The 12,415-nt window shown below is 33.4% G+C and overlaps 1 protein-coding gene across 1 annotated transcript in view; it reads right to left on the reverse strand.

Moving 5' to 3' along the window:
* The window catches only part of LOC145241513 (ATP-binding cassette sub-family A member 2-like), a 215,184-nt gene extending 203,015 nt beyond the window's left edge, over positions 1-12,169 (reverse strand). The window contains exon 1 of the mRNA XM_080104553.1: positions 11,591-12,169. Within this exon, the coding sequence (XP_079960679.1) occupies positions 11,591-11,656 (66 nt within the window). The 5' untranslated portion in view covers positions 11,657-12,169. The remainder of the gene's footprint in view (positions 1-11,590) is intronic.
* Between the last annotated feature and the right edge of the window lie 246 nt (positions 12,170-12,415).

The following is a 12,415-nucleotide window of genomic DNA, read 5'->3' on the forward strand; positions in this document are numbered from 1 at the left end:
GTCACACTCTATATCGACAGAGATTTTAATGACTTGTAGAATTGACAAACTATTATTAAGCCAGCAGGCATTACTGTTATAGGGGAACTAACTGAACTAGAGCACAAAATTCTATAATATCCCTCTCTATTGCAAATCCAACAAGTACCAAATCCCTTCTTGTCACCAAAACATTTTTTCTCATTATGGAGAAGACTCGAACATTTAGAGCACAATCCCAAATCTTCGCACCTTCCTTTTAACGTTTACAGCATAAGTAAAATAAGAACTACAACAATAACCTCAATGGCCATTAGCTCTGCAAAAATTACAACTGTAATTTGCTTTAGTCGCCTTGGTATAAAAATTCTCCAAGGTAGAAGGCTTTTTGATAGCAGAAGTATATTTAAGCTTATGAGAAAACTATTTAACAGGACTCACAACCTTATGAGGGTAAGAATCTTGCGTACAAAAATCCAACGTACGTGAAATTTCAGAACAATTATCTAATATTTCCTCAAGGGATGGAAAGTTATTTCCAACCTTGTGAACTAATTTTGTCTTAAAGAAAGTCGGTAACTTTCTAAAAACTATGTGGCTAAGCAATTTATTACCAAGAGATTCAATTTCCAAAAAATTCAATCCAAACAAATTTTTAAGCTCATATCTGAGCCTTCAAAATACACAGAAACTTCCTGGCGGCAGAAACATTAGTCTGTCAGTATGTAATATACAAGAAAAAAAAAAAATCGAGTCAATTATATCCTTTTTTGATTGAGATTGTCGGACTGACTTCCTCATCTTGGTTGTTATTGTCACAACGTTTCGGCCGTTTTGCCCTCCGGCCTTCGTCAGGTGTTTTGTATCGAACTGGGGAACCGTTTGTTAGGAGTCTCGAACCCAACCCTTTATTATTATTACGTTGGGTTCGAGACTCCTGACAAACGGTTCCCCAGTTTGATACAAAACACCTGACGAAGGCCGGAGGGCAAAACGGCCGAAACGTTGTGACAATAACAACCAAGATGAGGAAGTCAGTCCGACAATCTCAATCAATGAAAACACCTCATCTCAAAAATACAGACAATTACTATATCCTTTTTGTCCAAAAATTCTGTAGCGAGAATGTTTAGAGCTACCTCACAGTTTTAATCAGATACTGTCAAATGTCTAACTGGAAGGTTAACCAATTATGTGATTTTTCAAAATGACTAGCAATCAAAATTAGCTACACAATTCTGAAAATTCCCTACTGAAATTCAGAATGGCCATCTTATTAGTCTCTAGATCCTTATCATTGAATATAGAGCAATCACTCTTTGGTTTTCACAGTAGACTCCCTATGCTCAATGGAATCATCAACCTTAGAAGGTCGTAAGTTATACATTTTTTCCAACACTTGTCTCTGGAACAAGGTACATTCTTTATTAAAGGATTCCATGGTAGTCTCATCAATCTCTTCTATCAAATAAACATGGACAATCTGTTCTAAAAGATTCACAGATTTCAAATAATCAATTTGATTTTCATATAATGCCCAACTAGATACCCCAACCTCTTTCTATGACTCTAAATATTCAGATATAGTCACTATTTTGTCTCTAGATACCTTCCTCCTCTGCACCAACGAAGCAGTAGTAACAGGAGATGAAGCAATTTTTACGCAGATAAGCCCCCCCCCCATGAACAGCCCACCAAGATTTACGGCAGTAAGAGACAGAGAAAATCGGAGCAGAGTGACCAAGACAGAGACGACAGATAAGGAGAGGGAGGGTGTAATTGAACAAATCTCAACAGTTACAGATTTCCTTAAAAAGAGAACCAATAACGTAACCTGTTTTTGTCGCTCAAAAAAATTTAACCAAGGAGACAATATGGCAGCCAAAACTGGCAAAGGTTAGAAAAAAAAAAAAGACCAGAGAGCACAGCAGACAGCGTGAAATAAACTGAATGTGACTATACCACCAAAAACTAATTAAAGTGGGGAGGGGGCTAATTTCTATAGTAAAATAAAAGCAGAATGTTGAAATTATCATCACTTCCAATAAAGGTCACTTTGATGTATAAAAGCATTATCAATACAAAGACAAAAACAAAGCAACATAAAAAAAAAATGAAAAAAGACTTGGTGGATAGAAACAAACAATTTTATAAAGGAAAGAAAAAAAACATATAGCTCAAAACAAGTTCATGAGCTGTCTGCTACTAAGATTTTGCTCTCAGCAACAAAGAAAGTCCTTTGTGTGGTAACAATTATGAAAGATAAAAAAATAGACGGGTTGAGAAGACGTTTTTCTCTTTACTTACTGCTGTGATAAGAGATTTCAACGAACATGTTTTTTTTTTAGATGGGTCGAAATAATTTTGCAAAGTCGAAAAGAGTTTGCTCCCTTTGTTTGCAATTTACGCTTACATTTTGTAATGTCGTCCATTTTAAAACAAAGTATACTCGTGTAGATCGGTTGAAATATCTGCAGACAAAGATAACTTCTCTGAAAATAATGTTCAGAGAGCGTTCTTTTATAGTGAGGAATTTATTTACTCATTTTTCTGAAGGAATAACATGAAAAAAATACACATAGTTCTTCATATAATAACATTCTCTGAGGAGACAAAGAGCCAGGGAAAAAAAAAAAAACTTTCCAAGTTCCTCCTCGGAGTTCAATCAGGATAAAAATATTCTTTTATTTAGTTATTGCACCAAACTGAGAGTTGGTGGTTTTTAGAAAACTGCAACTTAAGACATATCCATTTACTTCAGACCTTAGAAGAAAATATCTAGTTATAGTGATCAACACTTCCACTGCATATTCAATCTGTCCTAGTGAGAATGTTTCCCACATGTGTCTCTTCTGCATGCTTGTAGTTCTCCAACATATTTAACTGCAAAGTCCTTGACAGATTTCTTGCATTTACTTGAAGTAGATTTCTCTCAGCAAAATGCGAATTCGTCAGGTAACTTAGACAAAATCACTTCAACAGTATAAACTTCACCAGGTAACTTAGACAAGTTCGCTTCAACATTTTAACGTCCTGTTTAGAGGGAGAGAAGATTGCACATCAACACATTTCCAGTGTCAAGCTCCAACTGCCAACTTCAGCTTGAATTTTATCACAAAATGCAGAAATGCACAGATCAATCAACAGGCAGAAATTAGTCACATGACCAACAACATCAGCAGTGAAGCAAACTCAAGACAAAGGAAGAAGAGGAAAAAAAAAGAAGTATATTAAAATAAAATTTTCCACAGTTCAAGTTACAGTATCATAAAACCACATGTAAGTGCCTAAAATAGTAGACCTCACTTACCAAGAAATGGTTTTATCTTCTATAGCAAAAAGAAAAAGTAACTTACTGTCCTAAAATGCTAGGATGGTTAAGAGATTGGAGAGTTCATGTTATATTTATATACGAAACAGACCCCCTACTCTAAATTCTAAAATAATTGATGTTCATGCACTTTTGTTACCATGCTATTTTTTAAAAATAGTATTTTCAAGTTAAATTCAAGTTTTACAATATTTTTTTAATTGTTAGATGAAAGTATGCAATAATTACAAAACACCCACCCCTCCCCATGTTAAGAATGACTTTAAAAAAATTTTTTTATTCAATTTTCACCCCAAACAAAACACAGAGCCATTTTGTAAGTAGGGGGCTACTATCGGGGACATAAGTTGCCCCTGAAGGAGATGAGTAGCAAGATGTCTGTTCACATTACACTTGAACTTCTGCAGGTCAGTACAGTTGGGAAAGCAGAATCTCAGAAGGGAGTTCCAAAGTTGAGCAATTCTGGGGAAGAAACTATAAGAGTAGAAGGCTTTCTCACACCTAGGGTCTCTGTGTAGGGGTGGGATTTAGCTGCTTGTCATAGGTATTTACGTCGAAGGGGTACAAGTGCTTGTAGTTCTTCAGAGCATTCACTATTAAAATACTTGTAAAACAGGCAGAGGGATGCAACATTTCGTCGATGAGACAAAGGCTGAAATTTAGATGACAGTTCAGGACCTATCAGGTTGGTGACTCTCTTTTGAACCCTGTCTAGGAGTGAGAGATTAGTAGCAGATGCACCAGCCTAAATGTGACAACAGTACTCCATACATGGGCGAATGGTGGCCTTATACTTTCAGGTGAGAGTAGCTTTCTAGCATGGTAGAGAGAGCCCACTTTCTTCGCAACAGCCTTGGCAATGCTCTCTATATAATCTATTCCAGTTTATGTTCCCTGTGAATGTTAAGCCAAGAAGTTTGAAGAAAGTACTTTTAGGTAATGTGTTTTTGGCCATTGCTATTGGTAGTAGAGAAGGTTTCTTGTAATTATTGAAGGAGACAAGCTTAGTCTTGGCAGTATTGAATGAGACCATCCATTTTTGTCCCCATTCCACTACAGATTGGAGGTTATCCTCTAGTGTTTCTGCCATTTCCTTAGATGTGTGCTCATTTGTTTTCCCCTCATGCCTGCTATAGAGAGTGGTGTCATCAGCAAATATACCCATCTCAGAAACAATTTTATCAGGGAGGTAATTTATGAATATTAAGAATAATAAAGGTCCAAGTATAGATCTTTGAAGTACTCCCGCATTTATATCATATTGTTTAGATGTACGACCGTCGAGGACAACCTGGATTTTTCTCCGATTTAAGAAGGATTTAATTACATTATGTATTCTTCCAGTGATACCATATGATTTGATTTTCGTTAGAAGACCATCGTGCCATACTCTGTAAAAAGCCTTAGATATATTTAGGGCTACCGCTCTACCCTCCCCTGCTTTGTCCAGTGAACGATATATACATTCAGAGATTACAGTTAGGATGTTGGCTTGCCTAAATCCATATTGATTGTCGGTCAGAAGTTTAGCAGCTGTAAGGTGATGGACTAGAGATTGATTAATTATGGTCTCAAATATTTTGGCGAAAAGTGGGAGAAGACTAATGGGGCGATAATTTAATGGATCGGTTATTTCGCCAGAATTCTTGAAAACTGGTACCACAGAAGCAGATTTCCAGGAGTCAGGGAAGCAAGATTTGTTAAGACATTTGTTGTAAAGTTTGGAGAGAACCGGAGCGACCTCAGCAGAGCATTTTTTTAATAGAACTGCCTGGATGAGATCAGGCCCATATGCTTTTGAGGTGTCTAGATTTTTTATGATACCATGTACCTGAGAGGGGGTGATTTTTAAGTCATCTAGTGTGGACTGAGTCCGCAAAGGAAAGTCATGGAGGGAGTGGTTTACTGGGTGCAATGTGGAATTTGAGGCAAACCGACTGGCAAGCATGTTAGCCTTCTTGGTTGCCATGCAAACAACCTCCTGATTATTTGATAGTGAGAGAATCGTTGACTGCCCATTGTTAACTACACTGTTATAGATTTTCCAAAAATCGCAGGCTCCTAATTTCTGTGCTTCGATGCGTTTTTCTGTCTTAGCTGTTGCTATTTCTCTTTTACAGTTACTTCTAACTTCTACGTACTTCTATCTGTTTGAACTTGACTTATGTCGGATAAATGTGCGGTATACATGCTGCCTTTGAGCAATAGCAACTGCACAAGTAGAAGTAAACTATTGGGGAGAGTGAAGCTTGCTATAGAATTTCCGTGAGGGAAGATAATGATTTTCTAAATAAGATTATTTGAGCAACAAAAGAGCATAAGTACCTAATTGTTTTTTTATTCTTTTCGGAAAGTTTTTGAAAGTATTTATGAAAAAAATAGTAAAAAAGAGTAGAGTAATTGTGGCCTAGTAGCCAAACACATGACCTACCTTTAAAAAAATTGTTTTCGGGTGTGCTAAAAACGAATATCACATTTAAAATTGGGGCCGGCAACTAGTTTTCACGATCTGCAAAGATACTTTTCCGCGTGTTTCATGTCGTAATGTAACGTGGCGGCCATATTTGTTCAAAACAGAGACGATGTAATGATTTTTCAAGATAAAGAGTTAATCTTTTTTCTTCATTTTTTTTATAAAAAATATGTGCGCATATAACAATACTCCCCACTAGGTGTATCAGAAGCTGCCATTAAAAATGATAAGAACTTTAATAATTCAATTTACTATCTTTTGAAGCTTATAACTACTTGAAAAATGTAATTCAAACCCTAATTTTTTTTTTCAATAAAAGGAGCAAAGACCAAATTTTTAAAAAATAACATGTTTAATGGCAAATTATGCAATATTTGTTTTTTTTTTAATCGGTTTTCTTTAAAAAAGATTTAAAGAAAATCAATGTATTTTGACTAGCTTCGATAAATATATGTATATATAAATGCCAAAAAAAATCACTTACCTATAAAAAAAAATACTATTAAATGGGTAGCTCCATTCTTCATTGTTAAGAATTTATCCATATTTATATTTTAAATTCCATGTATTTTTAAAGAAAAGGAGTTTTTAAAGCGAGGGTCGTAGAAAATCGCATTTTCGTAACGCATTTTGCGCCATAAGCTTAAAGGCTGCTACTGTTAATTTGGAATTTATCAAATACGGATTTGTCAAAGGGACATAATTAATGTCACTTTTTTATTGCGTGCTGTTAACCAAAATTAGTATTTTTGGTCCTCCGTAGCTAACAAAATAATACACACACACATTCAATTATAAGTTTCTCCCGTTAAACAAAAAATCCACTTGACCGATTTTTTTTTTTTTTTAATTTTCTTAATGAAATACACCAGTTTTTGATTATTATATCTTATTTCTACTTTGTCGACTGGATTTTTTTTTTTTTAAATATCTAAAAAAAAAATAAAATAAATTAAAATAAAAATAAAAAAAAAATAAAATGGAATAGAAAAAAATTACCGTCAGCGTCCGGTATTTACTTGACGATATAAGCATAACATGAGCTTTCATTTAAAAAAAAAAAAAAAAGGTTTTACACTTTGGACTTTACAGGTAAATTTCCAAAAAAAAAAAAAAACACTTTTTTTTTTTTTAAATTAGAATATTTTATTTATTGATCTTTTATCTTCAATTTATCTATATCTATCTATAAAAACAGAGATGTGTGTGCCACAGACGATTTCTGATTGGTTAATCCAATAATCACATCTAAAAAACTATGGTTCCTACGCTCTTAACTTTACCATAAAATATTATGGCTTTATTTATTGTCCATCTTGGAAGGGTTTAATTTTTTCCTAACTTGTTATTTACAAATTACAAAATACGAAACTTACACAATCTAACAATCCAACCTCCGACATCACATCCGCCATTCTGGTGCTAGCCGCACACACGTACACACAACACGAAAACAATGTTTTGAAAATCTAGCAAAAATTAATTTTCCTGAAATTTTTCAATATTTAAAAATAAATTATGCCGGCTGATAAAATTTTAAAACTTTTTTTTAAAGCTAGAAAGATAAAATTTAAAAATACTTATTTTTATATATATATATATATATATATATATATGAAACTAAACTAAAAAAAAACAAAAAAAACGCGCGTTCACTCGTGGTCTTTTCATTTTCGGGTTTGTATTACTGTACACATAGATTCGAAAAAATTGTCAAAAACCAAATATATAACAAATAAATGTTATCAAAGGCAAAATAAGTTACTTTTCTAACAAACTGGATATATTTTTCGTGTTTTTATTCAATGTAACATATTTATTCAGCTCTAAAAACGGGTTTGTATTACTGTACACATAGATTCGAAAAAGTTGATAAGATACGAAACAATATGCATAATATAAACACAGCACGAAAACAAATGTCATCCATTCCCAGCACATGCGCACACACACACTGGCGTTAGCCGCACACATGTACACACAACACGAAAACAAACGCTATTAGTACTACTATAATTTCCAGCACACGCGCACACACACTCACGTCCACTACCGTCCTTGGCTACGTCACGTTGTTATGGCAACCAAGCCCGCTGACTAACACACGATAAATACACAGTAAAGTTGATTTTCTTCATTTCTACGCAAATATTACGCAAATATAAATCATATAGAATATCTGTATGAATATAATTACACGTAATAGTTAAATAAAGATGATCATCGTATAAGAGAACCAAAAAAAAAAACTAATAGGGAATTAATTAAAAACGATAAAAAATATGCACATTAGCTAGATCTTTTGTAGATGAATGCAATTCCACGACTCATAAATAACAAAGTTGTATTTTCTTTTTAAATAAATAGAAAAAAGGGGTGTTGATAAGACTATCAATACACACAAAAAAATATAGATTTATTTTTGGGTAAAGTTCCCCCGGGTTTTCCTTTCACTTCAGTAAATAATGGTCTTTTGTTATATATATGGCATACTATTATCCTTATATATATGATGTTTATGTTTATATATCTATATATCTATAAAAACAGAGATGTGTGTGCCACAGACGATTTCTGATTGGTTAATCCAATAATCACATCTCCTAAAAAACTATGGTTCCTACGCTCTTAACTTTACCATAAAATATTATGGCTTTATTTATTGTCCATCGTACTATTATCCTTATATATATATATATATATATATATATATATATATATATATAAGTGATAGTGTCTGTGTGTGTCTGTGCGTCTGTGTGCATTTCCCTACGCTAAAACTCTGTCAATTTTAAACCTACAGCTTCGAAATTTGATATACAGGGTACTGAGATTTGGGAAAATCGATGTGATAGGTTTTCGACAGAAATTTGGCAATTAAGTGGTCAATATTCAACGATTTGACATTTGAGAACTCTACCAAACTCCTCCTACAATTTTGGGTCTAAACACGTGATATTTTAGATATAGATTCCTTGGACATGGATCTAACTTATTAACTTTACTTGATCCCTAAACAATAAATGTTAAGAGGTCATAATAGGGGTCAAAGTTTAAAAAAATTGACCGTTTTTTTTTTTTTTCTCAGCATACACCTCAAAACACCTGGGCAACGCCGGGCACCGATTGCTAGTGATATATAAAACTTTGGTACATAAATTAATTATTTAATTCTTAATAGACATTTCAAAATGGGTGGGGTGAATTAAAAAAAAAATAACGTTTGTCTCAAATATTATATTCGGTTTATTGGAAAGAGCATAAAATTTCACATTGACCCTGAAAATATCGTAAATATTGAACCAATAGAAAAATTTCGATAGATTTTTAAAGTTTAAAAATTAAAAAATTTCACTTGATTTTATGCGTAAAAAAAAATGGCTGGTTGAACGCGCACAGGCACTTTATAAACACTGTTTTTTTTTTTTTTTTAATATTTTTTAAACAACTTTAATAGTTTATTTTGGAAGTATATTCCATACAGAAAATAAACAACCCACTTTAAAAAGAGAAATTGCAAGTTTTTTATATTTTATTCACAGTTTTCTGTTAGGGGTGTCAAAAATTCCCCAAAATTCTGACACATCTAACTCACCACTTATAACATAAAATATCGCATTTAAATTTTCCGCAAATAAGTAATTTTCCGGAAGCAATGTAATTCTTTATGTTATAAGTGGTGGCCGCGAGTTGTTGTTGTGCGCGTACAACAATGGCCACCACTAATAACAAAGAATTACATTGCTTAAAATCCGGAAAACTACTTATTTGCGGAAATAGTTGTCATTTTAAATGAAAATGCTAAGGTGAAAACCAAGTAAATTTTTACAAGTATGGACAAATATGGCCGCCGCGTCATATTACTACATGAAACATGCAGAAAGTAAACAAGTCAAAAAATAGATATCGGAAAACAAAATATGGGCAACATATTTACTTCGTTAAGAAACAAAAATAGAATCATTTTTTATAGGATTTTCAAGTTAAATCCAAATTTTTGCGGTATCTTGTGTTTATTACATTGTTAGCTAAAAATAGTTATTGTTATCATTTAAAAGCTCCTTCCTCCTTATGCTAAGAATGGGTTTCTAAATAATAGCGTTATTATTTTAGCACGGTCTGTATTCTACATAGGTATTAAAATAATAATTTTGATTTATTTCCCGTTTAGAAAATGTAGGCTATTAATGAAGGTACAGAATAGTTAACGAAGTCCTACTCCTCCACACGACTTCCTTATGTTAAGAATAGGTAGAAATCTATTCTTAACATGAGAAGGGGGTGTTAACTATTCTGTACCTACACCATTTTTTTTCTTTTCTTTTTTTCCGTGCTAATGCACTTATTGATCCACGCTATTTCTTAAATCGTATTTCCAAGTTTAATTAAAGTTTTATGTTTTTTTGGTACTAGTGCAGAGAGTGATCCGGACGTAAATAATAACGTTATTATTTAAAAAGCCATTCTTAACATGGGGAGGGGAGGGTGTTTTGTACCTATTCAACCTTACAATTGAATAAAAAAAAAACATAAAACTTTAATTAAACTTGGAAATACGATTTAAAAAATAGCGTGGATCCGTGGATCACTCTCTGCACTAGCACCGTTTTTTTTTTTTTTTTTATTCAATTGTAAGGTTAAAGTACAGAATAGATACAAAACACCCTCTCCTCCCCATGTTAAGAATGGCTTTTTAATTAATAACATTATTATTTCAGCACAGATCAATAAGTGCACGACTGCACGAGTACTTTTTTTTTCAACTAAATTAATCTCAACAAACGCAAACTGTTGCTGTATCATTTGAATTCAAGTCTTGTCGTGTCACCTACATTTTATTTTTAAACTTATTTGTAATTCCGTCATCGAAAGAAAACAATTAACAGGTGGTTGGTTTTCGCAATGTCGTTTATTTAATATAAACTTTATTATAACCAGGCGAGGTTCGTATTTAAGATAAACGTATTAACCTAATGACCTGAATGAGGTTGGGTCCGACACAGTCCTAGGCTGTGCATCCTCCCAGGCATTACCTTTGAACCGAACCAAATCGACTTTTGTCGAACTAAGAGTATGGTTAGGAGAGAAAAACAGTTCGGTTCAAATTTTGTAGAAGTATCTATTTTTCTTACCGCCAACTTTTTCATGCTGTTTATATATAATCGTCTGAAACCATTAGGGAGGGCACTCGTGCACGTGCACTGCATTTGGGAACTTGCTTGGAGATGTTAAACTGCACGAGTCGTGCAGTTTAACATCTCCAAGCAAGTTCCCAAATTAGTTATTTTCATTCATTAAATCCTCAAATTAGTCATTTTCATTTCATAAAAGTTTCGTTCACGCAACGTAAGAGTTATCAAAGCTCCCCTCCTCCAGACGTTAAGAATAATGACTTTCTAAATTTTTAGTGGGGGATGTTAAACTGCAGAAGTGTCAAAGTAGAACCTTATTCGACGGGTATTATTATACAAACACCGTGACAGCTTTAGGGTTAGGGTTAGGATTAGGGTTAAGGTTAGGGTTAGGGTTTAGGGTTAGGTTTAGGGTTAGGGTTAATTCGCTGTCACGGTGTTTGTATAGTTTTACCATTCGACGAGGGGGGGGGGAATTAACAATGGGGCATAAGACTTTCAATAATGCAAAATATTTTCTCTTTCTCCATCGTCATTATTTAATTATAGTTGAAATAAAAAATAACGAAATAATCAAAAAAAAAAAAAAAATGTAGCTTTTTTTTTTCCAAACACATTTAGCGTCTCAGTTTGAAGAGGGGGGGGGGCAAAAATGTCGAGTTTTTATTTACTTACCGGTGATCGTTTTTTTAAGGTAAAATTTTTCCATAACAACAGTCGAAGCTGATGAAAGAAGCCCATTTTAGAAATAATGGAGAACTAATTCTTTTTTTCTTCTTTTCTTTCCTTTCGACTTATGTCCGATGTCGAGCGAGAAGAACCATCCGAACAGCTGGCGTTCCGTCATAGAATCTAATCGGAACTATAAACAACAAACGTTGATTATTATTTTTCCATCAAGTCAAAAAGTGAAAAGTAGATTGAAAAAAAAAAAAAAAAAAAGAAAGTGATTTCCGACAGGCAGAGGAAGTTGTTTTCGGATTCAATAGAGTTTAATTATGTTTTGTTATTTTTTTAATAAAAAAAAAAAAATATGACGGATCTACAAGTGGACAATTACAATCAAGCCTAACAGGACGACCACTCGTCTCTCTGCAAAGCTAGCATGGAATTAGCGACAAACACGAAGAAGCCTACCGTTTTCACTTATTACAGGTATTAAAGGTAGGATTCTAAAAATAAACGAATAAATAAATAATATGATCGATCAGTAAAAGTATAGTCCACTAGCATAAAATAAGTCACAACAACAACAAATTAATAATAAATTAGGCGATTCATGCAACAACATGAAAAGTTGGCGGGAAAAAATTAAATAAACTTATATAAATTTAACATAAAATTTGTAATGACCACCCACTTCCAGGTTAGATAATCTTCTAAGCAGTTTAAAAACAATATATTATCCGGACGTAGGTGATCATTACCGACTATTGGTCCTAAAATGGGCGATTATTTTTTGTTACATGCATACGAAAATGATCCTTAACTCTAAAATTT

This window comes from Euprymna scolopes, chromosome 20, assembly GCF_053919585.1.
Source record: "Euprymna scolopes isolate OS-2025 chromosome 20, ASM5391958v1, whole genome shotgun sequence".
NCBI classification, from domain to species: domain Eukaryota; kingdom Metazoa; phylum Mollusca; class Cephalopoda; order Sepiida; family Sepiolidae; genus Euprymna; species Euprymna scolopes.